Source organism: Vitis vinifera, chromosome 4 (assembly GCF_030704535.1).
Source record: "Vitis vinifera cultivar Pinot Noir 40024 chromosome 4, ASM3070453v1".
In the NCBI taxonomy this organism is placed as follows: domain Eukaryota; kingdom Viridiplantae; phylum Streptophyta; class Magnoliopsida; order Vitales; family Vitaceae; genus Vitis; species Vitis vinifera.
Genome location: NC_081808.1, coordinates 3,963,251 through 3,989,671, shown reverse-complemented (window position 1 = coordinate 3,989,671; position 26,421 = coordinate 3,963,251). Strand labels below are relative to the sequence as shown.

General features: G+C 31.7%; 2 protein-coding genes and 1 non-coding gene across 3 annotated transcripts in view; 1 reads left to right on the top strand and 2 right to left on the bottom strand.

The window, feature by feature from the left end:
- Positions 1–9,309: 9,309 nt before the first annotated feature.
- TRNAL-CAA (transfer RNA leucine (anticodon CAA)) lies at positions 9,310–9,393 on the bottom strand. The gene has a single exon. It is a non-coding gene; the product is annotated as a tRNA-Leu (tRNA).
- A 4,046-nt stretch (positions 9,394–13,439) lies between these two features.
- Positions 13,440–20,567, bottom strand: LOC100257807 (DDT domain-containing protein DDR4). Its single transcript, XM_002281989.5, has 11 exons — positions 20,184–20,567; positions 19,792–19,902; positions 17,910–17,996; positions 17,781–17,818; positions 17,593–17,674; positions 17,261–17,367; positions 17,022–17,181; positions 16,858–16,950; positions 16,561–16,684; positions 14,668–14,710; positions 13,440–14,439 (listed from the first exon to the last, which is right to left on the bottom strand). The coding sequence occupies exons 1-11, from the start codon at positions 20,355–20,357 to the stop codon at positions 13,638–13,640; spliced, it is 1,821 nt and encodes a 606-aa protein (XP_002282025.3). The 5' UTR covers positions 20,358–20,567; the 3' UTR covers positions 13,440–13,637.
- A 3,588-nt stretch (positions 20,568–24,155) lies between these two features.
- The window catches only part of LOC100262933 (uncharacterized), an 80,302-nt gene continuing 78,036 nt past the window's right edge, over positions 24,156–26,421 (top strand). The window contains exon 1 of the mRNA XM_010650286.3: positions 24,156–25,268. Within this exon, the coding sequence (XP_010648588.1) occupies positions 24,373–25,268 (896 nt within the window). The 5' untranslated portion in view covers positions 24,156–24,372. The remainder of the gene's footprint in view (positions 25,269–26,421) is intronic.

Below are 26,421 nucleotides of genomic sequence, written 5' to 3'. Positions count from 1 at the left end.
TTTATCAAAATTTAAATAGTAAATGGGATGAAATTTTAAGATAATAAAAAAAATATTTATAAATCTTTCTAAAACTAAAAAGTATATAATATAATTATAGTGTGACGTTTTCTTTACAAATATGAAAGGAAAAAAAATGAACGCAATCCAATCTAAATATTAAAAACGATTACCTAGCCCAAATATGGAATTGGGCTGAGCCAACCTTCCAAGTTGCACACCTATTTTAAGGTCTTCCACAAGTCTATAAATTTGTTTCTTTTATTAGTGAATAAGTGCATCACTTTTATGGAGTTTAGATTTTATAACTGAGATTACATATTTCAAAAATGAAAATTTAGGTTTTATTTGGTTTCAAAAAAAATAGAGGAAAAGAAAATAAAGAGAGAAAATAAAAATTAAAATATGAGAGAAAATAAAAAATAAATTGAAAATTATTAAACTATTTTTTATAGGAAGATTAAATAATTTTAAAATATGTAACTTTCTAATTAATTTCAGGACCTTAGACACTACAAATCCTCCTAAAAGCAATTGTTATTAGGCAATGCGCATATCCTAACGTTATAGTACATTAGTGCATTTATCCAAGCACCTATACCATTCGAATACAAGAAGAGTTGATGGACGCGACCAACCTTCGATATACCAATAACACTAAACGTGAGAGACTTTTCATATTTTTATAATAATAAATATAATGCAAATATATATAATAATCTAAACGAATATTAAATAGTAAATTATAGAATGCTTTCCAAATAACACTAAACATGAGAGGCTTTTCATATTTTTATAACAACAAATATTGATATAAAATGTATCTTTATCTTAAACAAATATCAAATATTGAAATACAATATATTTTCGGGTAAATTTTTATAAACCAAACATGACAATGATATAAATTATTTCATTAGATATAATATTTAAGGTATTAAACCTCATTCAAAATGAAAGTCCTATGACATGTATATTTTATCTTATCTTATTATACTAATCAAATATAATTTAAAGCTACGTTTTATTGAGGATAGAATATAATATGTATATCATTAGATATTATGTCTCATTAGATAGAAAATACGTATTATAGGATGTCAATTGGATATGATATCCTTAAATATTATATTGAATTGACATGATATCTATTACATAGAAAGGGATATAACATACTTATATTTAGTTTATAAAATGAATAAAAAAATAAAATAGAATATCTATTACTTATTAATGTTGGATATTTGTATAAAATAAAAAATATATATTACTGTAGACCCCTTTCAAGAGCCGGGGGACTTCTAGTTTTTTTTTAAAAGGTTTTTATAACATTGGAAGGGTGCCTTCTCATCACTAACAGCTGGCAGCACCCTAGGCAAGTGGGGGACCCCTTCCCGACTATGAGGCAACCGCATTGGACAAGTAGCAGGAGTTGGCGGCCATGCTGGTGGTCAGAGACACCATGCCTGCTGACGGGTGAACAGGAGAGCGGAGGAGTGGCATGCCAAGGAAGGTAGGAACAGGGGATGAAATAAATAAAAAAGAAAAAAGGGGAAAAAAGAAAGGATAGCTGGAGGGAGGTAAGCCGGCTGGTTTGGGTCGGCATTGGAGGAGGATTGAAGGATTTTATAGCTAAACAGAGCCTTACTAGAAGGAGGTTCTTTGAGGTATGAATGTAAATAATTTATTGCTTGATCTAGCTTCTTATTACTCCTCTATGTTTCCTACTTATGTCTAAGAGTTTGTTGGTTTACTTGGGGTGGATAATGATGGCCACATGTTGATTGTTGATACATAATCCTGAACTCATGTTTGATGTTGTTGATCTTAATATGCTTTGCTTCCACTATGAAGTACTCCACAATCCTGCCCATGTTTATTTTTTATGTGTTTCTTCTCGCCCAATCGGAAGGCTCACTTATGATTCATGAAGTGAAGCCTCATTTGGAGATATTTTCATTTTTCGTCTTCCATGCTCTGTTTCTATGATATCTTCCTCATTGTGGCTATTCTTTATTCTTGGATTGCGCTCTATGTATGAACTGTGAGAGAAGAGATAGTGAAGAGGCGGAAAGATAAGTCACCTTTAGGGTAATGTTCTGCTAGATCCAAGTATAAGAAGAAGCTCAATGCAATAGTGCCTGAAAGGAAGACTACTTGGAGCTGATTATCATAGCACTCTCGCCATGGCACCTTTGTCTTTCATCACCACCTCCCTAGCCATGGCCACCTTTACTACCCATCAAACCAGCCCACTACCCATCCCATTAATTCCATGCACGCATCCTATACCCAACAAACCCCATGAATCCGCCGCCACCTTTTCTCTCTCTACATCCTCTATCAAACCCACATATCCTTACACCCACCTCATATCCATCTTTCATGCCTCCATGTGTATCACCTTTTTTTTTTTAACACCACCATACCTCCCCACATTTTCACCATGCATAGCCACCTTTCGAATACCCATTTATCTCACTAACCCGCTCCGTTTCATGCCCTCCATCCTCACACTTTCACCTTCCATGCTCATGCCTTACCATACCCACAGTTGTATTCATCACCATGCCCACGTTTCTCTCTTCAAAACCTGCTGCTAGCAACCCAACTTCCAACCTCATGCATACGTGCCCACACCTACGCCGCATCTCTCTCTCGCTCTCTCTTTTTCTCTCCTTTCGGCGTCCAAACCCCGACCCTAGCGTTACAGACTAAAGTGGATTCGCCATGAAAGGATGTCGATCCAGGTCCGATACAAAGGAAGCTGATGCCAAGCTTTTTGTGCAGAAAGGCGCTACTGTAGTTCGGCGGTTTCGGGGAGCGGCTGTTGGCTGATGACTTGTTTCTTGGTCCAAGTTGTAACGCCCAGGCATTTTCTTTTAAGGGTAATTTAGGAAATTGTTATTAATAATTTAATTAGTTAATTAATTAATTTAATAAAGTGGAAGAGGGGTAAAAGTGTAATTTTACGAATAAATACCCTATGTATAAATTAGAAATTTTATTCTTTCCCTTCTTTTCTGAATAGAGTTCATGTTCGCAGAATTCCAGAGAACGTAAGGTTGGAGTCAGATTTCAGGGTTGAAGAACAGATCTCTATAGGTAAGATTCTAACCCCTAGTTTAATATTTTAGATTCATTGATTAATTTCAAACACATTAGATATATTTTTTTTGGAAAACCCCAAATCTATATTAGGGTTAGATTATTTTTTTAATTCGTTTTAATATCAAATAGTGAAAATTTAATATTTTGATTTTAGTATTGGAATTTGGGAGATCTTAAGTTTTATTAGAAAAAAAAAATTCCTTGGAATATTTCGATTTTAGATTAGGGTTAATTTTTTTTAAAAAAAAGAGTAAATAAATATATTGTTATTTGTGGTGGAAGGGATTAGAAAATTTTAATAAAAATAATAATAATAATAATAATAATAATAAGAAGAAGAAAAGAAGAGACGCGTATGCACACTAGAAGGAAGAAGGAAGGAAAAAAAAAAACAGGTGGGGCGTGACAGAGGGCTATGGAGGCTTTTATATATATATATATAATGAATCATCATCAAAAAAAAAAAAAAAACTTGCTTTTTGGTGTGTACCCGAGAATGAGTAATGGTTAGATAGCTATTGAATTGGATAATAAAAAAAAAATGAAAATGATATTTAGTTTTAGATTAATAAATAAGATAATAGTAATAATGGTATTTTTGTAATGAATAGAAAAGGAGATTTAGCAATATATATATATATATAGAATTTTATAATGAAATAAAGTTATAATTTAATTAAATTAGTAATGTGTTATTAGAAACAAATTGGGAATTTATTAGTTTTATTTAAATAAAGAATAGATTAGTTAAATTATAAATAAATAGTAATAATTGTTTTTCTTATATTATATTAGGTGAAGAGTATATTATTATTTTTCAAAATTATTCTTCTCCCAAGCTTTCAAGGACTTCCTTTGAGGTAAGGGAAGTTAATGTAATATTTATAAAATTAAATTATTTTATATGTTATTTTGAATTGTGGAAAATAAAATGATATTTTGTTACCATGCATGGATCAAATTGTTTTGCACTAAATGTTATGTTGAAATATTTTGTTTTATTTATGACACAAAATATGGAGATATTATGTTGTGTAAATTTGAATACTTGAACAAAAAAATCACTCTGGTTTATTTGGCCTTTGTCAACGGGATATAATAGTTGACTATTCGGCCCTGTCAACGGGATATAATAGTTGACCTTTACATTTCATGGTGGGAATGTAATTGATTTGGACCCTAGCCTCTAGGGGTTTGGTTAGAGGTTACTAGTACTAGTAGTGTTTGGTTCCGTCCACGAGGAACAATTTGAGGCTAGCCACCCATTTGAAAAGTCCCACCTAACTGGGCATTTGATATTTGATAACCAGAGTAATAATGAAAAATTGAATGGATTTGATTGAGTCTGATGTGAAAGTGTTTGAATTTGATATGAAATTGGTTGGTTGAATTTTGAATATATTGGCATTTTTGAAACTCTGATATTTGATGGAAAAAAAAATTGATATCTCCTATTTGAAATGAAAATATTTGATCCATGAACTGCATTAATATTCCTTATTGGGCTGTGAGCTCATTCCCAATTGTTGAAAATTTTTCAGGTACTCTTAGTTCGGGTGAGGAGTGATGGCTAGGCTGAGGAATGGTCATCATTAGGATTTGACTTAGGATTTTATGTTGGATTTTGTTTAACTATTAGTTATGTTATTTTGGATCATTTGGTATTTGGAAGTTATTTGGAAATTGAATTTTGAGGATTTTAGATTTTGTTTCCGCTACTCTGAGCAGGTATTTGGTAATTGGTAACATCCAGTTACAATATGACTGTTTGGGTCAGATTATACTTTAAGTCTTCGGGTTTGAGGTGTGAAATGACCGTCACGCCCTTGGAGTGGGTCTTGGGGCGTGACACAAGTCACCATGGAAATGGTGCCGTCAAGAAGTCTACCCATGCCTCTGTCGCGCCGGTGGCCAAGTCGTCAAAGTTCAGTCGTCGTTTCCGACGAATTCGAATGAAGAAAATCGTGGGTGAGTTTAGGTGAGCTGTGAGGGAAATGGATGCCTTGGGCTTAGCCTTGGTAGAAATGGATTTGGGCCTAAGTTGAAGCACCCGACCCAAGTTGATGCTGATGATGGATGCCTTGGGCTTGCCCATGGCAAGGACTTTGGGCTTAAGTTGGAGCCCAGACCCAAAATTGCATTGATGGATGGCCTCATGCTCCCCATGCTAGCCACATGGCCCAAGTCCATGATGAGATAGCCCATTTGGCTTTTCTAATTCTAAATAAGTTTTTAAGCCTCTAACCTTCGTAATTAATTAATCTATTCATTCATTTTTGTTTTTATCTTAATCTATTTTTACCTAATATGTTAACTCAACTTAAACACCACTAAAAGATAAATTATTAGGATGGAATATTGTTTTTAAAACCCAAAATAATTTACATTTCATCTTCTTTGCTTTAGTCATGTCTAATCATCATATATGAAAATTTTTATATAATTAATTTATGTTGGCTTCAATGAATTTTCTACCATCCAAATTTTAAGTCCTATCTTCACAACTTATGTCTTTTAAAACCATTATTCAAAAATCCGACTTCCTAAATCGATTTTCAATTTCAAATATTCGACTATTTACTTTCATCCATTTAAATATTAATCTTGTTATTATTATTATTAGTCCGCGTTTGTGTATTTAATTCTTTTAAAAATTCCAATAGTTAAAATCTAATTCTTTCAAAAATCTCATGTTTTAATTTAATTCTTCAAATATTCGTTTAAATCTCATTTTCATTAAATAGAATCAATATCCCATATTTATCTAGTCTAATCTTTCAAAAATCTCATGTTTTAATTTAATTCTTCAAATATTCGTTTAAATATCATTTTCATCAAATAGAATCAATATCTCATATTTATCTAGTCTAGTCCTTTATAAATCCCATGTCTTAATTTAATTATTCAAATATTCGTTTAAATCTTATTTTTATTAATTAGAATCATTATCCCGTATTTATTTAGCTATTCAAAGTCTAATCCTTCAAAAATCCCTGGTCTTAATTTAATCTCTCAATAATTCGTTTAAATTTTATTTTTATCAATTAGAATCATTCTCCCATGCTTATCTATTTATTTAAAGTCCAATTCTTCAAAAATCCAACGTCCTAATTTAATTTTCAATCTTAAAAATTCCACTATTCATTTTTTTATTCGTTTAAAATGTCATTTCCGTTAGTTAGCGTTATCATTCCATATTTATTTACTTATTCTAATCGTTAAAGTTTAATTCTTAAGAACCCGACTTTCCAAATCTAATTTCCAATCTCAAAAGTTCCATCGTCCATATACCGTCATTTAATGATTGTTTTCGTTATTAACGCTATCTCATCCATTTACTTATTCAGTTATTCATATACCGAAGATCTCACCCCTAAATATTTTTCTCAAATTTTCAATCTATGAGTCTAATCCCCAATCTCTAAAAATTTCATCTCTCGTAATTATTTACCTGATCTTTATCATTTCACCATCGTCACTATCCCATTCATTTACTTATTCGCACATCCGCTTATCCACTCATTTTAAATCCCGAACTCTCAAATCATTTTTCAAATTTCCAACCCCGTTCAAATTCAATTTTCTAAAATTCTCGTTCTCACATTTAGTTTCTAAAAGTCCAATCTCCAAATAAACTCTAAAATTCCAATTTTTAAATAACCTTCGAGATTCCAATTTTTCAAATAAATTTCAAAAATCCAATTTTCTCTCAAATAATTTTAATTCCCTTCTGGTCTTCAAACAATCTTCTGCTCCTCTTGGTTTTAATAAACATGATTAAATTTCTCATGATTCCGAAATAATAGAGTCTGTGATATTAATTCATGCAAAATAAAAGGGCTATGGTGAGGGCCCTACATAAGTGACTTTATGAATTGATTGATTGATTTGATTATCACACATGATTGATTCATTTTGCTTTATGGTATGCATGAGATTATTCTTTTAATTGTGTACTAACCCTCTTTCTTGATAGCGCATTGATCGATTGATGCCAAGGTATGCCCCATTCTCACTTTGGTCGATTCTTTATTGAGTGTTTTGATTCCCTCACGTGCATGATCATCCTGAGTATTCATTGATTTCCACATTAATTGCCACAACAGCTTCATTTCATTAGTAGAGACCCGACTTTAAGGACTTAAAGGGGTGCTACGGTCTATACCGTACCTTCCCTATAAGTAACCTGACCCCCGAACCCGATCCGGTTTTTCATAGACCGCTTTTTCCAAAATAAGGAGTCACACTTAGGGTTTTTCTTTCTTATTTTGTTTACCCTTTTAAAAAATAAAACAAAAATAAGTGGCGACTCCAAGTCATTTTTTTTTCTTAATCAATAAAAATCATTTTTCAAATTAAAATCGAGCTCGCTATCGAGTGGGAAACGCATGAGCCGAAATGCGAGGTCCACAATTACATTCTAATATTTGATATTTGAGAATATGAAATATCTATTATGTTTCACAATATTCATTGATTAAAATATTTAAAAATTCATATTATGTTATTCAATAAATAAAAATATAATAATAATAATGCATGTATTAGTATTATTTAACAATATATTTTATAAATTTATCTTTTTTCTTTTTTTAAACCATAGATTTAATTTTTTTAAATCATATTTTTTATTTTTCAAAAGAAGAAACATAAAAGAAATAATAGAAACAATTATGGCATATATGAATTACATATCACATATATATATATATATATATATATATATTTATAAAGGCAGATAACATATACTATCATATCTTATCTCATATTTAATAGAACATAAGATAGAATGCATGATGAGATAATTTATCATATCACATCATTAATGAAACATAAGATAGGATATGTTATTGCCTCTTTTATTCTATTTCATATTATATTCCGCCAATGAAACATGGCATAACGTAAGTGCTTATGTTATAAGTTTGAGAACATAATTAACTTTATGTAGAGTGTGCAAGAATGTCATGGATTCTTCAAAACCGAATTTATAGCAAATATTTCAAAATTTTAAAAATAATCTCATGATTTAAATAAATGAAAATGTTAGAATTTTTTTTTAAAATAATTTAATAATCAATTTCATTGATATCCATGCATTAAGTAGACACTTCAATCAAATTTTTGATTCAAATTCTATTCCCCTTCATTATTTTTCCTTATTTTTTTCATTCATTTTCTTTCCTTTATAAGATTTACTTTCCTTTTTGAAGTTTAGAAAACATGTAGTAAGGTGATAAAAATAGAGGAAAGTGCAATGAAGTTAGAAATATGGAAAACACTTCAATGAAATTTCCATTCAGATTTATTTTCCTTTAATTCCTTTTCATGGTGACAACAAAATGTAATGAACCTAAAAAATAATGAAGTGGTGGACTAATGTTATATAATCCGATTCTCTTTTATTCCTTTTCCTTTAAAGTTTAGTAAATATATCATAAGGTCATAAAAATAGAGACAAATATAATCAACTTTGTTTAGTTTATGAAATTGCTAGTAAACTAGTTTGATTAGATGAGGCACTCGTAGAACACATTGTTCTAAAACCGCAATCGTCTCCTTATGTGTGTGTATCAATAATTGATTACAGTTTCAAGATACAACCTCACTTAACTCATAATAGTATCTCCTCTATGGGCATGTGCATAGAAAAATTATGAAAAATTTATACATGATTAAATTACCCCAAAAAAATATATGAACATTTAAGGATAAAAGAATGAGATATGAAGAAGGGAATTTTCCTATAATTCCCTTCCTTTGAAGTTTAATATAAAGGTCATGAGAATAGAAAAAAATATAATAAATAGAATGTAAGGAAAAATGAATGATTAATTGAAAATTAATTAAAAAATAATTAGATAATAATAATAAAATAAAAAAGTATAAAGAAGAATAATAAAAATATTGTTAGAAGAAATGTGAAGGAAAAAAATGAATAATTAATTGAAAATTTAAAAAATAATTATATAATTTTCAGAAAATAATAAAAAAAAATGTAAAATAAATAAATAACTAATTTAATTAAAAAATAAAAATATATATATCAGAAATTAATTATAAAAAAAAAGTGTAAAGAAGAATGAGCAATTAATTGAAAATTAGAAAATAAATAAATAATTATCATAAAATAATTAAACAAAAAAAGTATAAAGAAGAAAAGAATTATTAATTTGAATTAAAATATAATAAAATTATTGTCAGAAGTGGGATTTGAACCCACGCCCTCTCACGAGGACCAGAACTTGAGTCTGGCGCCTTAGACCACTCGGCCATCCTGACATATTAGTTGTATCATGTCAAATATGTAAATATACACTTTAAAGTAGAAAATATTATTTTGCAAAACAATAAAATTATATTATTAAGAGATATCAAATACGCTTTCTCAATACAACTTTTTAAAAAAAAATTACCATATCAATTTACAAAAAAATTTCTTTTTGTATAAAAAATCTTATATTTCTATAAATTACTATTATTTTTTATTTTTAAAAAGTAAAAAATAAAATCATATCATATATATTAGGATTGTTTGATTAAAAGGAATTAAATAATAATAATATATTCAATTAAAAGAATTAAAATATAACCTTATTTTGTAATATTCTATTTTTTAAATAAAAATACCCTCCATCAATTTTTATTATTTTTTATTTTTCCATATTAGAAAACTCATTATTTTGATTTATTTAATGTTATATTTACAATTTTAAGTACAAAATATTTTGATATTTTATCATAAATATTTCTAAAATAATTGCATGTTATTAAGAATAATATCCATCTTCTTAAACTCTAAGATACTATCCCTTTTTCGATAAAAATACCCTCCATTAATTTTTCTATCATCGACTTATATTTAATCACTTTTAATATTATATTTCTATATATATTGTATTACAAAAAACGTGCTATAAGAATCTCTATTTCCATAAGCAAAATAATTAATTATATATGCCTTATATTAAAAGTATCCAATTCTTATCTCCTCTTAAATATAATATTAATATTACAATGATCTTGCAAATCATCTTCACATGTCTCTCTCCTTTTTGTAATCCCTTTATAATCTCACATGTTATATAGCTTTCTATTTATTTAAAACCTTTATTCACACATGTTACATATGCCCATTTATAATATAATATAATGTCTTACATGCATATAATTAATCCCTTTCTTTAAAATAAATAATAATAATAATAATAATAATAATAATAATAATAATAATAATAATAGTTCTCAATGGGCATTACAAATTTACAACCAAAATTAAATTTTAATCAACTTGTATTGCTATTTTATATTATTTTCCATGTTATTAAGGATCATCGATTACTAATTATAGTGCCATTAGATTATTGTCTTTAGGTTTTTATACGACATTATTAGTTATATCGTTTTTAGTTATTTTGTATGATGTTTTTAGTTATGGTCTTTCAATCAAATTATTATTTTTAGTTATTTTATAATATGTTATTAATTATAGTCATTTTAATTAAATTATCGTTTTTAATTATTTTATTCAATATAATTAATTATAGTCATTTCAATCAAATTATCGTTTTTAGTTATTTTAGACAACGTTATTAGTTATAGGTATTTTAATCAGATTATCATTTTTAGTTATTTTATACAATATTATTAGTTATAGTCATTTCAATCATATTATTTTTTTTATTATTTTTAATTATTTCACATCAGCCTTCTTATAACTATATTACCAATTCTTATTAAAAAAAAATTACCTGGTAGAGGACGAATCTAATTGAGATCACTCGTAATTTCATGATACATGTAAAAAGGAAATAGAAAAAAATAAAATTAATCCCTACAATGTTAGTTTTCTTCTTCATCTTCTAGACAAGATCTTAATGGCTTAAAATTTCTCCACAATTTTCTCTTAAAGAAAAAATAAATGACCACAATATAATTAATGATAAAATCATAGAATATTAAATACTTTAACCATCAATATCCAATATTTGGTGACCTTTTTCTTAACTATTTTTCTAAAAACACCTTTGTATTTTTACCTTATTGATGCATATTAAAGCCTTCAAATAATCAGTGGGCAGAATCCAAACAGATCCTCCACCAATATGCTTGGATTTTGAATTTTTTTATATCTACACCTTGCACAAATTCAAATTTTTGGTATATGATTTCTGGCCGTCGGATATTAAACTTTATTGCAATTATACCCTTCGCCTTGTGTATATAAGCCCAACCCTAGGTTCACATTTTTTTTCAATTTCATCGGTCATAACTCATAAGTCCCTATTGTAGTTTTTCGTAAATTTCAGAAATGCCCAGAAGTTTTGGAATTTTTCGTTCGAAATACAAAAAAAACAAACCTCGCTCTCAAGCCCCTCCCAGTCGCTGGTGGAGCTCTGGTAAGGGCCCTTTATCTGGATGTGAGGTCCCTAAACCCCCATCGATCACCGTGAAGCGAGACCAACGGAACGGTCTTTATGCTACCGGTGAGATCAACGATCAAGTTGAATCGCCGAGGGGGTTTCTGTTAGAATCACCGACATTGACCAATACTCCTCCAGGCCTCCACGGAACTCACAGGTTCTTCGTCACCATTGGCGAGTCGAACTCACTCGTCGAAGAAGCACGGATGTGCGTGTGGCTGTCCGACAGCACGAGCGGTCTGGGGCCCGCCGGAAGAGACAGCCACCTCAGGATGTCGAGGGACAGCGTCGCCGTTCCGACGTACTCGATGGATCCGCGCGACGAGTTCCGGCGGTCGATGGAGGAGATGGTGAGGTCGAGATTGGAGCAAAACCTGGCCGTTGATTGGGATTACTTGGTGGAGCTTGTGATGTGTTACGTGGAGTTGAATGAGAAAGAGGCTCGCAAGTATATATTGAAAGCCTTTGTGGACCTCATCGTGCCCTTGCGCCATATTCAAGGCGAGATTCCGGCGAAATCCCGACAAAATCGCTGTAGAATGCGGCTACCGGGGTTCGTAGCCTAAGAAGAGAACCGGAAATGGCGTAGTCTCCACTCCTGACGATCGCAACTTCGGAAGACGACGCATTATGGAACGGTGTCGTTTTATTGTTGAATCCAAGAACTAACGCCTTCTGTATTTTTGGTTACAAAAAGAAGCACACATGAACTGGGAAATGGCTCTTTTCTGAAAAGAGCTTTTTTCTATATTTAATTAGGTATAATATTTTTTTTTTTCAGATGATTGAAGATTAAACGTAGAAAAATTTGAGAGATATCATAACAAAAATGAAAAATAAATATTTTTTTTTTAATAATTTTAACCATTTTCATACCTTAAATATTATTTATCCATTAATAAAAATAAAACAATAAGTGATTCCTCGGTACACTTCTTATTTTCTCTTTTTAAAAATAAACTTTTATATAAACAATATACATTTACCTTATATTTTTTTAAATTATTACTTTAAATTTATTATCGGCGCTAAATCGCCCTCCTGGACGAACCGTCCGATTCTTCAAATTTATTACTTTTTTTATTTTTTTATTGTAAGTTTGAAAAAACAAAAGTTATTATTATTTCCTATTTTTAAAATAGAAAATAAAATAAATCAAATAATATCTAAGTGTCTTTTTGGATATATTTGTGGTATCTTGTTTTTAAATTAAAATATGGTAATAAATTTTATATAAAAAGTATAATATCTTTTTTTTTTATCTCAATTTCTGTAAATAGTTTTTAAAATCATTGCTTATTAATATAATACTTTAAGAGTTATTATATTTAATATAAATTTTTTTATACTAAAAATAGAAAAATATAAATAAATTTTTTAATCTATAAAATATGAAATCAATAATGACCAGGTGGTATTTATTTTTTTTTTTATTTAACTTTAAATAAAACTTAAAACTAAATAATGTCCAATAATATATGTTTTTCTTGTAATATTTTATTTTTATTAAGTATTAAAAAATAAAAAATAAAAAACAATATATTATTTTTTTCATTTAATATTTAGTTTTTTTACCTCGTCAAAAATTTATAATAAATAATAAAAAAAAATAGAAAAACAAATTACTTTTAACAAAAAAATTTTAAAAACAAATACCTTTATATGATCAAAGAATAAGTGAAATTAATTATTTTTAAAATTATTAATTTTTCAACCTTTGAAGGTATTCATATAAAAAAAATACAACTATTTTTTATTTTAAAAATAAAAAACAAAAAATGTATTTAAAGGGAAAAAAAATTAAAAGAATAAACAGTTCCTTGCTAAATTAGAAAAGGAAGAAACTTGAACATGCATGAAAGGCATCATGCGTTCACTGCCACTGTACAGAAGAACAAGTCTCAGTCACTTAAAAGGATTATATCCTTAAATCAACCAAATGAGGCCAATTTTGTTTAACCATTTTCTCACAAATCAAAAGACATAATTGTTGGAAGCACATTGCAGGAAACAAAATCAATGTTGGATCCTTGCACCAGAAAATTCAAGGAAGATCATTGTGTGCATATGGAAAATTTTCCATATCTGTTTTTTTAGATATGTTTAGCAATCACTCTCCTCTTCCAGATCAGCAGTTGGAGATGAAGTTTCACCCCCTGGAATTCCACTGTTTGTGTTTTCTGATGAGTTGCCATCTTCTGAATCAGGGATGATGATGGACTCCATGGCAGTGTTGCGTGTCGGTCTTTGCCTCAATCTGTTCTTCGTGCCTGGGCTTCTGGTTCCTGCAACAGGATGGCTGCTGGTCTCAGCCAGTCTGATGCTCCAGCGCAAGCCACCCGGCTTGCTGGGAGAGTAACATGACTGCTCCTTGGACTGAGCTGTTGCATGGTTCCTCTTGCTGAGATTGAAAATTTTCTTATGGGAACTGCTCAAGTCCCTGCCATCATCATTCTCAACCTCCTTCATGTGATTTTGATAAGCTTTTTCATCTTTGCAATCATTGCCATCTTCAGAACCCTCTTCCTCTTTGATATTAAACTCATCTCCCTCCTTTTTGATATTAAATTCTGCAGTTCTGTCAGTTTTGTAGTCATCACCATCTTCATTATCATCCTTGGTTTTCATGTAATATTGATTGTTTTTGTCATCATTGCCAACTTCATCATTTTCATCCTCCTTTTTGATACTATATTCATCACTTTCCTTGTCTTCATAGTCACCATCATCTTCATGAGGCTTGACATTGCCAGAGTCACTTTCCATGGAGTCACGACTATTAACAGAACTATCTCTTAACTGGGTATCTGTGTCTGTGTCTGTGTCTGAGTCCCCATCGGATGCAATGCCGTTCATATTTCCATGCTTTCCATTACACTTTTGATCTTCAGTAGCCTTTCTTTTACTGAAACACAAGTTAAAAGGCACAATCAATTATAAATTACTTTATTTATTTCTTTAACTGCTGTTTAAATGTCTCTTTTCTTGAATTTGCCATAACAGAATGTTCTTATCATGTCAAATCCATGGCCCACAAAAAAACGCAGCAAGAATATTTGCATCCACAAAAACTTTCCCTGATGTGAGACAAAATGCAAAGTAAACAGATGCAGTTATTAAAATAAAAACTTACTTTGTCATCTGTATAGCCTCCTTAATGGTCCGGTCATATTCATCTGCAGGTGAGTTTCCAAAATAACAAAAGATTTGTTACAAGTAAGAAGAAAAAAATCAAGGAAATATCCAACAGAAAAAAAAATAAAAATCATAACAATTCAAATTGGGAAGCAATATCTTGGAATCAAGAGAATCACCAAATCCTGAAGGACTCCCCTGGTTGATCATTATCCATCTATTCCATGATTTATACCAAATAAGACTCCATTGCATAATATTAATGCATTTACTTGAATGAGAAAATAAAAGAATTTGCTACAAGAAAGGCTTCTTGCATTCTTTCTGAAAAACAATGGAGCAAAACAGGGTGCCCAATGACTAGAAAATACCATTTCACATGCTGTTTCTCCTATGTGAACTGCAGTGGACAGTGATTATCACTTATAGAAACATGATCAAATGAATAGAACCTAGTGCTTGATCAATGGAACACCACTGAGGGAAGATTTCACATGCACCACTCAGCATAAAGGCCCATAATAGTTACATATAATTTCACCAAGACTGATGTGGAAGCAACTCTAAAGAAGAATGGCTTCTAGGAAGCACAAGAACAACATTCATCAGTCATACTTAGTGTTCTTGTCTCAGTGAGGAATTTGATGTGAATATATTTGCTTATGGGAAGGTGCGATGGGCTAAGTATCAAGGTTTACAAACTTGACCTAGACGATACTCGACCCAGGCTTAAGCTTAAGCCTGACAGAAATTTATCCAAGCATGTTTAAACTTGTCTCAAAAGGGTATCAAGCATTGAACTCGACATGTTCCATTCCAAGCATCCGTTCAACAAGGCTCTTGTCCATTCAGACAGTAGGGTTTGCAAAAAGAATACAAATCAAAAAAGATCTCAGGAGTTTCTTGTCCGATTTCTATTGTTGAAGGGAAAATATAACTTTTCAGCAGCTGAGGGTCTTGACACTTTGGGTTGTCAGGTTAGCAAAAATAAAATAGAAATCAAAAAATGGTCTCACAAGACTGTTGTCAGGTTTCTTTCGGTGAAAGCACAATATAAATTTTCAGAGGAGGTTTAGGAATGAAATTTGAGGACAGATTTTCAATGACAATTACAATAGTCAAAACTACAATCTAACTTATTTTGATTACTCAGAAGAACTACTGTAATCATGAATGACCTCTATTCAAAGCAATCATGGAATAAACTGAGGTCTGATAAGCCAACATGAGCTGAACTTAAGGATGTAACTTCAAACAAGCCTTTCTCAGCCTTAGAAAACAATCATTTTACACTTCTGACCAACCAAACAAGTTCCAACCTGAAGCCTCCTTGAATAGAGAGAGAAGAAGGAGGAGGAAGAGGAGAAAGAAAGAAAAAACTGGAAGAAGAAGCAGAAAATAATGTGGTCTGTAAGTAAAAATCAAAATCATGAACAAGAATTTTTTATGCATTCCACTTACATTCCAATTAAATGGGGTTGGCTACTGCATGTATCCTACTCCACCATTCCCCTTTATCTAGGATCACATCTTCAACTATCATATTTCAATGCAAATATACTATCTGCGGTCGAGTAAAAGTAGAATCTAGTCCTTGAAATAATTGTTCTCAGATTCACTCTTAAAATTTTCCCAAATCTGAGATGTGAAATAAAGGCACCATAACAATCTGATCACTTAATCCAATTAAACTTTTGTATATGTATATTACTAGATATGACTAAATGGAATGTCCTAACATTCTTGCATGTCTGCCAATGCTGGATTTATAGCGCTGCATCAAAGGAGAGCTCACTATGTCCAAGTTTATAACCAATTTTGAACAGACATTTTAGGATCTTCTTAAATAACCAAATCATAGAAGTCATAAAGAAAAAAATTTACATCATACCAAATGTGTAACTGACAGGCCTCCTATTGCGACAGGAACGAGTACTTTCAACTCTATAGGAATTTTGTGAATCATTCAGAAGCATTTCTTGCCTCCGTTTCCGTTTGAATGCCCTTTCTTTCTTCTGTTGAGGGTAAGAAGGAAAAATGTGAAAAGATAAGTTAGAAGCATAATACTGTTTACAACTTCAGTACACAATATCACAATATTAGGCCCACATTCCTCAGGCACTGATGCCATACCCTAATAAGAATTATTATTATTATTGATGATGAAATTATCAAATAGAAAACTAACCTTCTGAAGATCCTCAAGAACAGGAATTGCATCAGTTTGAACAATCTTACTAACAGCAACTTGTACAGTAACTTTGCTAGATGAGAAATCATCCTGCCATTATCAGTGAAAAACACAGTAAATGAGGGTTCTTATCCTGAAACAAAAAAAAACTGTGATCTTACCGCAACTTTACGAAATTCCTCAAGATTGGTTGCTAGTGTTTCCCACTTGAAACTGGCAAGTGGAGGAGCCAAACAACCTTTTCCCCTAACTTTTGTCTTGGGGTCAAACTTCTTTACTTCCCTGTACAATCTATGACCAAGAACTGTATTTCCATCATACCTAAATTACAAAATAAAGAGGCTGTTGAAATTGATCATGCTAGTGATTATGTAAGAACCACAATAAATTCAGAAAGTACCAATAAGTAGTTCCATTTCGATCTCCACCAATATTATTTTTGCGAAAACAAGAAAGTTCAGTTCCATGTTTTATTGCATCGTTGATGTAGGAAACGGTATCATTTTGCTGTGATAAAAAGGAAATAGGTTAGTTAAGGGTTTATTCAAAGAATATCATTAGCAAAACTAAATATAGGACAAAATCAGACACCTAGAGGCTAAGATGGGAGATAGAATCAATCACACAAATGTGAAACATGTACAATAATTTGGCATTACAGCAGAAACTGTCACAGATTCCACCAGCTGAGGCAGCATGCAGAGCAACCAAAGAGAAGGGTGGATGCATTACCTCAGCTCGAATTTCACAAAGTGCTTTCAAAATCTGTAAACGAATTGTTGGATCAAGTTCTTTGTATCTGTTTATCTCCTCTCTACACAAGCCAATGCAGCAAAAAATCCAAATAGCCTCAGCAACAGTATAGAACAACAACAGGAATTAAATGAAGTCAACAAAAATGAGAAGCGCATCATTAGTACCCCTTATTAGCAGTTAGCGGAATCTCCCCTTCAGCAACCTGCAAGACACACCCAAATCCAATAGTGTGATCCTATTTAAAAAAGACCAAAGAAAGTAAACTGCGGAACTCGGACTTTAGAATGACCTACCCATGGCCACCACATAGTGAGTTTCTTGCAAAGTACCGTCACCCATGCATCAGAACCATTCAAATTTTTATTTACTGGTGGAATTCCCTGGTAAGTATTTAGGTCATATTAGTAATGATGACTGAATGGAAGGTAACACTCATAATCTTGGTGAATTTGGCGATGACTCAATTTTACTGGCATGCTTTTGGTTTCACGCTATATAAATCCGAACTATTTGAATGAGTCCACGCAAAAATTATCAACCCAGTTAATCATATGCACAAACTTGTGATAATGTACATGACTTTGAAACAAGTTTTTAATAGTAATTATTATCAATAGCAATGAGTAATTTAGTTGATGTTTTGTGTCTTGACAGACGATGCATGAGATGCTTAGTTCTTTCACACAAAAATGGATATAACAGAATAAAATAACAATAGCTTCTAGTTTCTATATTATGAACATTTGCCAAATTCAAACGATGCTACAATATGGAAATCTCAAATTATAAGAAACACAACAGAAAATCCCATGAAAGAGAATTGAGTGACTTAAATGCATGAACAAATAAACATCCATGAATACGTGAAGAAAGAAAAAATGGAATTTGAGCCTTTAACGTATTTTCTAAGCTTATGTGTGTGTGTGTGTGTGAAAAGAAAAAATAATCACAACTCTGTGCCCACAGTCACCATGTCTGCCAACAGAAACAGGCAGAGATTGCACAGAAATAACATAAAAAGTATAAAGAACTGTATGATGAAACCATCTTTGTTTTCCCTTCACCAATAATCTCAGGTATGATTTCCAGATTGACTCTTAATCAAGAAAAGCTTTCATACAGGAACAACAATGTAATCCAACATATAATTAACTGAACAAAGAGAGAACATCATCTGACAGAAATACTAAGGAAAGTGCACCGAATTTTTAACTCATACAACATTAGACTAAAATGGAATTATTCATGCAATCATGATTGAAAGAAAGAGTACAATTATTAAGCTGGAACTTTCTGTATTCTATGGTATACTGAAGTAGCAATTTATAGTCTCCAGAAGGAAACAAAATAATCCAGTAAACAAATATCAACGACAAAAGAATTAAAGTTTCATGCAGCTGCATCTCAAACTCAATAGTGTATGTTTTTATTGCTATACACATCTTGTTCACAACTGCGATCATGTAAACATGACTTCACTAATGCTATGTTTGGTTTCACTATGGAAAATATGAAAGAAAATCAAATATAATTAAAATTAACTAGAAACTTATACAAATTCAAATTATTTAATGTTTATATAGAAGAGTTAAAATAAGTGAAATGCATTTGAAGTAGCATATAAAAATAATTTGTTGACTTCAAATCTATTTTTTATTTTCTTTTACTTTTTATTTTCTTCTACTTTTTCCTCACTATTTTATTTCTCTCGCATTTTTTCCTAAAATTTTCTAAAAACCAAACATAGCCTAAATATTCTATTCATATATGCATAACATTTCCTAGGGCACGAATGTTTCAACAATAAGACCATGACAATGCAATCGCCCATGCATGGTTTTAACTTTTATAAACTTACTTGCATGTACCACGTAACCATTCAATTCTATTTTATTTTACAAAACGTTCTGCTGTATATTCTATGAATGTTTAAACACTTTTGAAATTTTAAGATGAAATATATAGCTTTATTGGATTACATGAGTCTCCCAATTTTTCTGTATATTCCTGGTGTGTTTTAATCACCAATTGTAATGTTGTAGACGTGTTTTAAAGCCACAAGGACCCCTTTGGGTCCAGAGTGGACAATATCTTTACGGTTGGTGTCTATCTATCAAGTGCACAGCCAACAAACTCGAGAAATAGTGAAATGGACAAAAAATGTGAATCAAAAACCTTCAACAGGTCAATGTGAAGCTGAGCAACAGGACTATCCGGCTTGATAAGGCCCATCTCAATCTCTTCAGCTGATATCTTTGAATTGCTTCCAATGACTGGCTCAAAAACCTGAAGGCATGTCAAATAACCATAAAAACGAAATCAGATCATTGATTCATCATGATCTGTCACACGCAATTGATGCATCACGCAATCTTTCTCTATAGGACTCTGCCAATATTTCTCTTTCTTCTCACACGGAAACCCTCTCCAAAACTCCGTCTTCCTCTCTGTACAAGCCTCTCCCTCAAACCCTCCGCCAAAATCGTCACCACACCCCACATTTTCAAATCCAAACAGACCCACGAATCACACAAATAAAAATAAACCAAGGAAAAACAAAGACTTACGTTCAAGAAATTGAGAACAGACGCCAGTTCCCACCGCTCTCGAAGCCGAATCCGCGCACTCCCCGTTTCAGACTCTAGCGAGTCCGAAAGGATCACTGGGTCTTCGCCATTATCGGTTTTCACAAGCCGCCTTTCTTTTCCGGCAGCATCGCGCCGGCGTCGAACCCCGGACATGGTTCTGTAGCGAGAAACCGGGAGAAAAGGGTGAGAAATCAGAATGCGAAGAGGCTGAGAAATTGACAGGTGATGTTAATTTTTTGGAGCCTTCCCGCCAAAATTTGTTTACTCTCGGGTGTGGTTGGGTTTAGTTTTCTAGGGTTAATTTCAGGCTTTCTTTTACCCTCGTTTTGGTTGCTTTTCACTTCTTCTCTCCATTTTTTTATTTTTTTTTTTCAATGAGTTTTTCTCATTCTCCAACAAAATAGGAATGGTATATGTCTCGTTTTTTAGGGTTTATAGTAATTTCCGTTTTTCTATAAGCATCACGTCCAAAATTTATCAATAGTCAAAATTAAGTCAACCTCGATTTAGTGTCTATTGAAAAACCGAGACAAATTACTATGTATATAATTTGATTTTATTATTTTATATTCAAGTTATATCTTGTTATTTTCTTTGTCTTTTAATTTCATTTTTTATTTTATTTTCAATTAGTTATGCTCAATACAACTAATTTATACTTTCATTTTGAATATTTATATCATCATCCAAATACTTAAATTTTACCATATTATAAACCCCAAAATTTGCCCTAAACTTATATTTTGTTTTTGTTTTTATTTATTTAATTTTACTTTTATTTATAAAATAAATAACAACTCCAACCTGTATTTATTTAATTGAAATACACATGAAAAATACAGATGCACGCATATAATTTTAATAATCAACATTACAAACTTGTTGATACCACATTGATATTTTTTAAAAAAAAAAATCATATAATTCCCCACTACAAGGTTAATGAAATGCTCTTTTATTATTATTATTATTTGTGGAGTAGACCACGAAGCTAAAGAGTTAGGTTTGGATTTGAGGACGGGTTTAATTACTTCGATTTCATGGTTAAAATTGTAAAAATGTAAAATCTTCATAGTTAAAAGTGTAAAACTCTAGTAAATGGTGCCTTATAATTATGGCCAACTGAATTCTCTTCTCCCATCTAATGTCCTTAATTGGTTTTGGAGATCTAAACCTATTTCTCGATTATCTCTAGTAAGAAAAATAACGACAATTTTCATCCCATTTACAAAAATACAAAACCGATTCAAACATTTCAATAAATAAGGTGCTTTTAAAAATATGGAATACAACAAGAACCTTATGCATCAACAATCATTCGTAAAATTGATAAATCTTCTACGTTAATAATGTCTTCTATGTGAAATCTAAATTATCTTTTACAATCTCTAACAATATAGTTTTATAAATTTTCAATTTCAAAAATATATTTGGCAAATTATTAACAAAACAAATTTTTAATGATTTATTATAAAGGTTGTATTATGTTTTGCACATTACTCCATTGAATTCAAAATCAAGTAATGTACCTTCCATTTTTTATAATTACATGCAATGTGCATTTTTTTTAAAATAACCTTTGTTTTTAGAAGAAAATGCATGTGCTCTCCAAATGACCAAGGGCAAAATGGTATTTTTTTAATAAGTGATGACAAAAGGGTCATTCAATTTTAACCTTAATCTACAACTCTCATATTCCATGTCTCTTCTTTCCCATCTTTCATTTCTTCCCTTGTTGCCTGGTGAAGCCCCAAGTCAAAACCCTCATCCCTAAGGAAGCTAATGTAAAGCTGACATCTAAGAGAAAATGTAGGGTTCGGCGGTAATTTGTTGACTTCCAATTCTTTAATGGGTAGAAACATGTAGGGAAAGAAGGTTAGGGTTTTGTTTTGATTTTTCAAAAAAATTTAAGAAATTTTAGGAGAATAAAACTCGATCAAATTGAGGGTTAGGGTTCGTTTTATGTTTCAAAAAAGTGAAATAATTTTTTGAGAAATTTTAAGGGAAATTTTGGGATTTTAGGATATATGAATTATTTAGCAATTTTGCAAATTTCCACCAACGGACAAGGTGGAACAATGGACAATGAGAAATTATGTGGGGGTGACAGCAACTTTGTGGGATTAGGATTTTAAGGCTTCGAAAGGAAAAATAGCGAGGAATGAGAGTTTTTGCTTAGGGCTTCACCAGTAGCAACAATGAAAGAAACGGTTGGTCGATTAGAAAAAGGAGGACTACAAATTGAGAAAAATATCAATTTTGCCCTTAGTCACGCAAAGAGCACATGCCTTTCAGTCTAAAAAAATAACATCGTCTTTAAAAAAAATGCACATTGCATGCAATTATAAAAGATGAGAGTACATTATTTGATTTTGAACTTGATGAGGGAATATGCAAAACATGTTATAAGTTAGGGGTAAAGTGTAATAAATCCTATTATAAAATAAAAAACAATTTTGTATAATAAATTAAAGGTCGTTTTAACGAGTCTTTTGTAGATCGTATAAGCAAACAATTAGAAAAATTATATGTTGCATTTGATGCGAGGTTCATCCGATTGAAGTTCTACGGCGTCTTTATACACTTGGAGTTGGGGATCCAAATAAATATTTTTAATCCCTTAAAAGTGTTCTTTAAACACTTTAAACCTAAGGTGACATAAACTAAATATGTAATTGGTAGAATAAACGCACTTAGAAGATTTTTAAACTATCTTACAATAAAAATGAAGATCTTTTGATCGTTAGAAGATTGCAAGACTATGTTTGATTATCATAGAGTACTAGGAAAATAAAAAAATTATTTAAAAAAATAAATTTTCATATTTGATTTTACTATGAAAAATGTAAAATAAAGTCAAATACAATTAAACTAATTAAAAATTTTGTATATTTTAAAATTTTTATTTTTATTTTTTTATAAAAGAGTTGAATAAATGAAAAAAAACAAGTTTGAAATAGTATATGAAAACGACTAATTGACTTTAAATTTATTTATTATTTTTTCCTCGCATCTTCCTTTAATTTATTTGAGAACCAAATATAACTTTGATGAATTTAGAAGTCATTTATATAAAGTTTCAATGCAAATTAGTTGTTGGGTAACAATCATCGTTTAACCAATTGACTTGGTAAATTGCCAAAGCATGTGTTGCAAATAGTCAGTCAATAGCCTCGTTCACTATTGTGCATGACAAAAATAAGTAAATAACTCGTGCTTTCTAGATTTATGAGTTGACTACACTTTACGTAGTCAACTCATAAATCCTTAATGTTAAGCTTTCCATAAAGTCCTTAATTTAATTTAAAAAAATGGTAAGATAATTTCTAAAAATACAATATTATTTTTTTATGGAAAATATTAAAGTCTAGCATTTTTTTTATAAAAAGGTCAATGGTGCGGTTGAAAATCAATTGGGCATCAAAATTATTTGATTGCACCTAAACCTACCTTACAAGGAATATATCACTTCATTTGAAAAATTATTTCATGGTCTGTTTGATTTTTGAAAAATATTAAAGAAAAAAATATTAAGAAAATTTATTTAATAATATTTGGCTTCCAGGTAAAAAAATATAAAAAAATTAAATATAATTAAAATTAATTAAAAAATTATATATTTTAAATTAATTTTTTTATAATAAAAAATAAAATAAAATGAGTTTAAAAATTTATATAAAAATAATTTATTAATTTTAAATATATATTTGTATTTTTTTTCCTTATACTTTTTTTTTCTTAATTTTATTTCCCTCATATTTCTTCTCAAATTTTTCCACAACCAAACATGGTCTTATAAGACTATATAAGATTTGTCGGATGAAAATCATTAAATTGCAAAACGGCGGAAATAGCAAAACGTAGAACGATGTCGTTTTCTGGGTGACGCGGAAATAGAAAAACGACGGGCAGCGTAACGAGCGGGGGACGTGGGTAAAACGGAGTTCGTGTTTTAACTTTTAACTTGTAGATCGAAACGATGCGTTTTGAACGAAGCAAAAAGATGCGACAACGTTCAAATGATCACTGCCCTTCTCTCCACGTCTACATAAAAACTTGAACTGAAAATTTTCCCGAGAACCAAACACCTAGCTTATGACACTGTACAGGCCACATCACCCACAGAAATGCCTTCAAATCCAGAACATTAGTGTTCTTCTAATCATCAATGGACAAAGAATCTCAACTCCTCTCGCGCCTAGCCGTAAACCACCTCTTCCTCGCCCAATTCGAACCCTTCCGAGCTGCTCTCCTTACTCTCCAAATCCGAAACCCTAGCCTCGCCCGAGCCATCCTGCAAACCATCGTAGCCCATGGCGCGCGCTTCGATTCCATCCTCTGGTCACAGTCTTGCCCCTCGCCATCTCTACTGACATGGCTATCCACTATCGAGCTCCTCCAATTTAGCGATTCTTCATCTCTATGGAGTTTTGATTCCGAAAGCCTGAGGCTTCGCGCTGAATTTCTCTTGTTGGTTCATACTGTGAGCTCTAGGGTTTCGGAGAGTGCCAGGAAGGTGATTGATTTGGATAGCATTGAAAAGGATGGGTTGAACGAGGGTTTTGAATCACGCGCTGATTTATTGGAGCAGCGCGAAGAATTGCGGGATACCAGTGATGGGTTGGTGGATTTGGTGCCGGTTCTGGATCGTATTGCAGATTTGGGGCTGAGGCGATTGAAGCCGGACGTAGGCGTTAGTGATGGCAGTGGAATTAATGCAAATCAGGGAGATACGATTTTTGAGGAAACGGAGTTCATGGGTTTGAGGAATGTAGTTTTAGAATTTCCGGAGATTTTTGATGCACTGTGTTGGAATATTCAGAGGCAGTTTCAGTGGACCGAAGGATCCAATACAGGTTTAGCAATTACTATAAGGAACGAAGAGAAGGGGATGGTGGATTTGGAGGAGGGGGATGCTAGGTTTCTTGGCTTGATACTAAGGAGTGTTCAAATAACACATTTGGATGCTATGAAGGAAAGCATGGAAAAGGGTGATGTGGACAGGGCAATTTCCCATATTCAGTATCTGCATTTTGATTGTGGAGTAGCAGAGGATGAGTATCGGTACATGGACTTATTTCACTTTTCAAACTCAGTAAAGGCTTATGATAGTGATGACTTTTGCAAAGACTCTATGTACTTCAACCTAGGTTCTTCATTTTGATCTTATTTCTTTTATTAGTAATAAGATGTCAATAACATTTTTAAACCAGGCTAGAAAAATCAAGGTTAATGATTTATTCACCCTCGGGGTGCTGTGTCTATTGCTTTGGCATGCATAATCACATGGATGTGTACTTAAGAACTTTAATGATTAGGTCTTATATTTGTGGCCAGAATGAATTCACCTGTATCTTATATTGCACCATGCAAGAATGAGTAAATGATCTAAAGTGGCTTTTGGGTGTGGTTCTTGAAATATATTCCTTCCCAAGCCTTAAGATCTATGTGCACCCACACTTCATGCAAAAATATTAAAGGGTGGAATCATTACTTTTAGAACCCCAGAAATGAGCTTGCACTAGGTAATGGCCTTTTTAGTATGCTTATGCTTGGATGTTTTCTCTATTAAAAATTTAAAACAATAGTAACATAGTACTCTGTGGACTAGTATGGTTCGTGTACATGGGTTGTGCCCCTTGTTTGATAGATACCTTCTAACATAATACATTCTTGGTCCTGATCCCTAAGAAAGGTGGGGCTGAAGATATTGGGGACTTTAGACCTATTAGTCTCTTGGGGGGGTTGTATAAATTACTGGCTAAAGTCCTTGCTAATAGGCTGAAAAAAGTGATTGGGAAAGTGGTTTCCCCTGCTCAAAATGCTTTTGTGACGGGCAGACAGATTCTTGACGCTTCCCTAATTGCAAATGAGGTGATAGACTCGTGGAAAAAAAGAAAAGAGAAGGGGGTCATTTGCAAATTGGACATTGAGAAAGCTTATGACAGCTTGAATTGGCAGTTCTCAATGAAGGTTCTCCAAAAAAGGGGATTTGGGCCAAAATGGCTGGGTTGGATGTGGAGTTGCATATCTTCAGCAAAATTTTCTGTCCTAGTGAATGGGGTTCCTGTTGGTTTTTTCCCGAGTACTAAGGGGCTTCGCCAAGGAGATCCTCTATCTCCTTACCTCTTTGTCATGGGAATGGAAGTGTTGGGTATCCTTATTAGGAGAGCTGTTGAAGGGGGATTCCTATCAGGGTGTAGCATTCGGGAGGGCG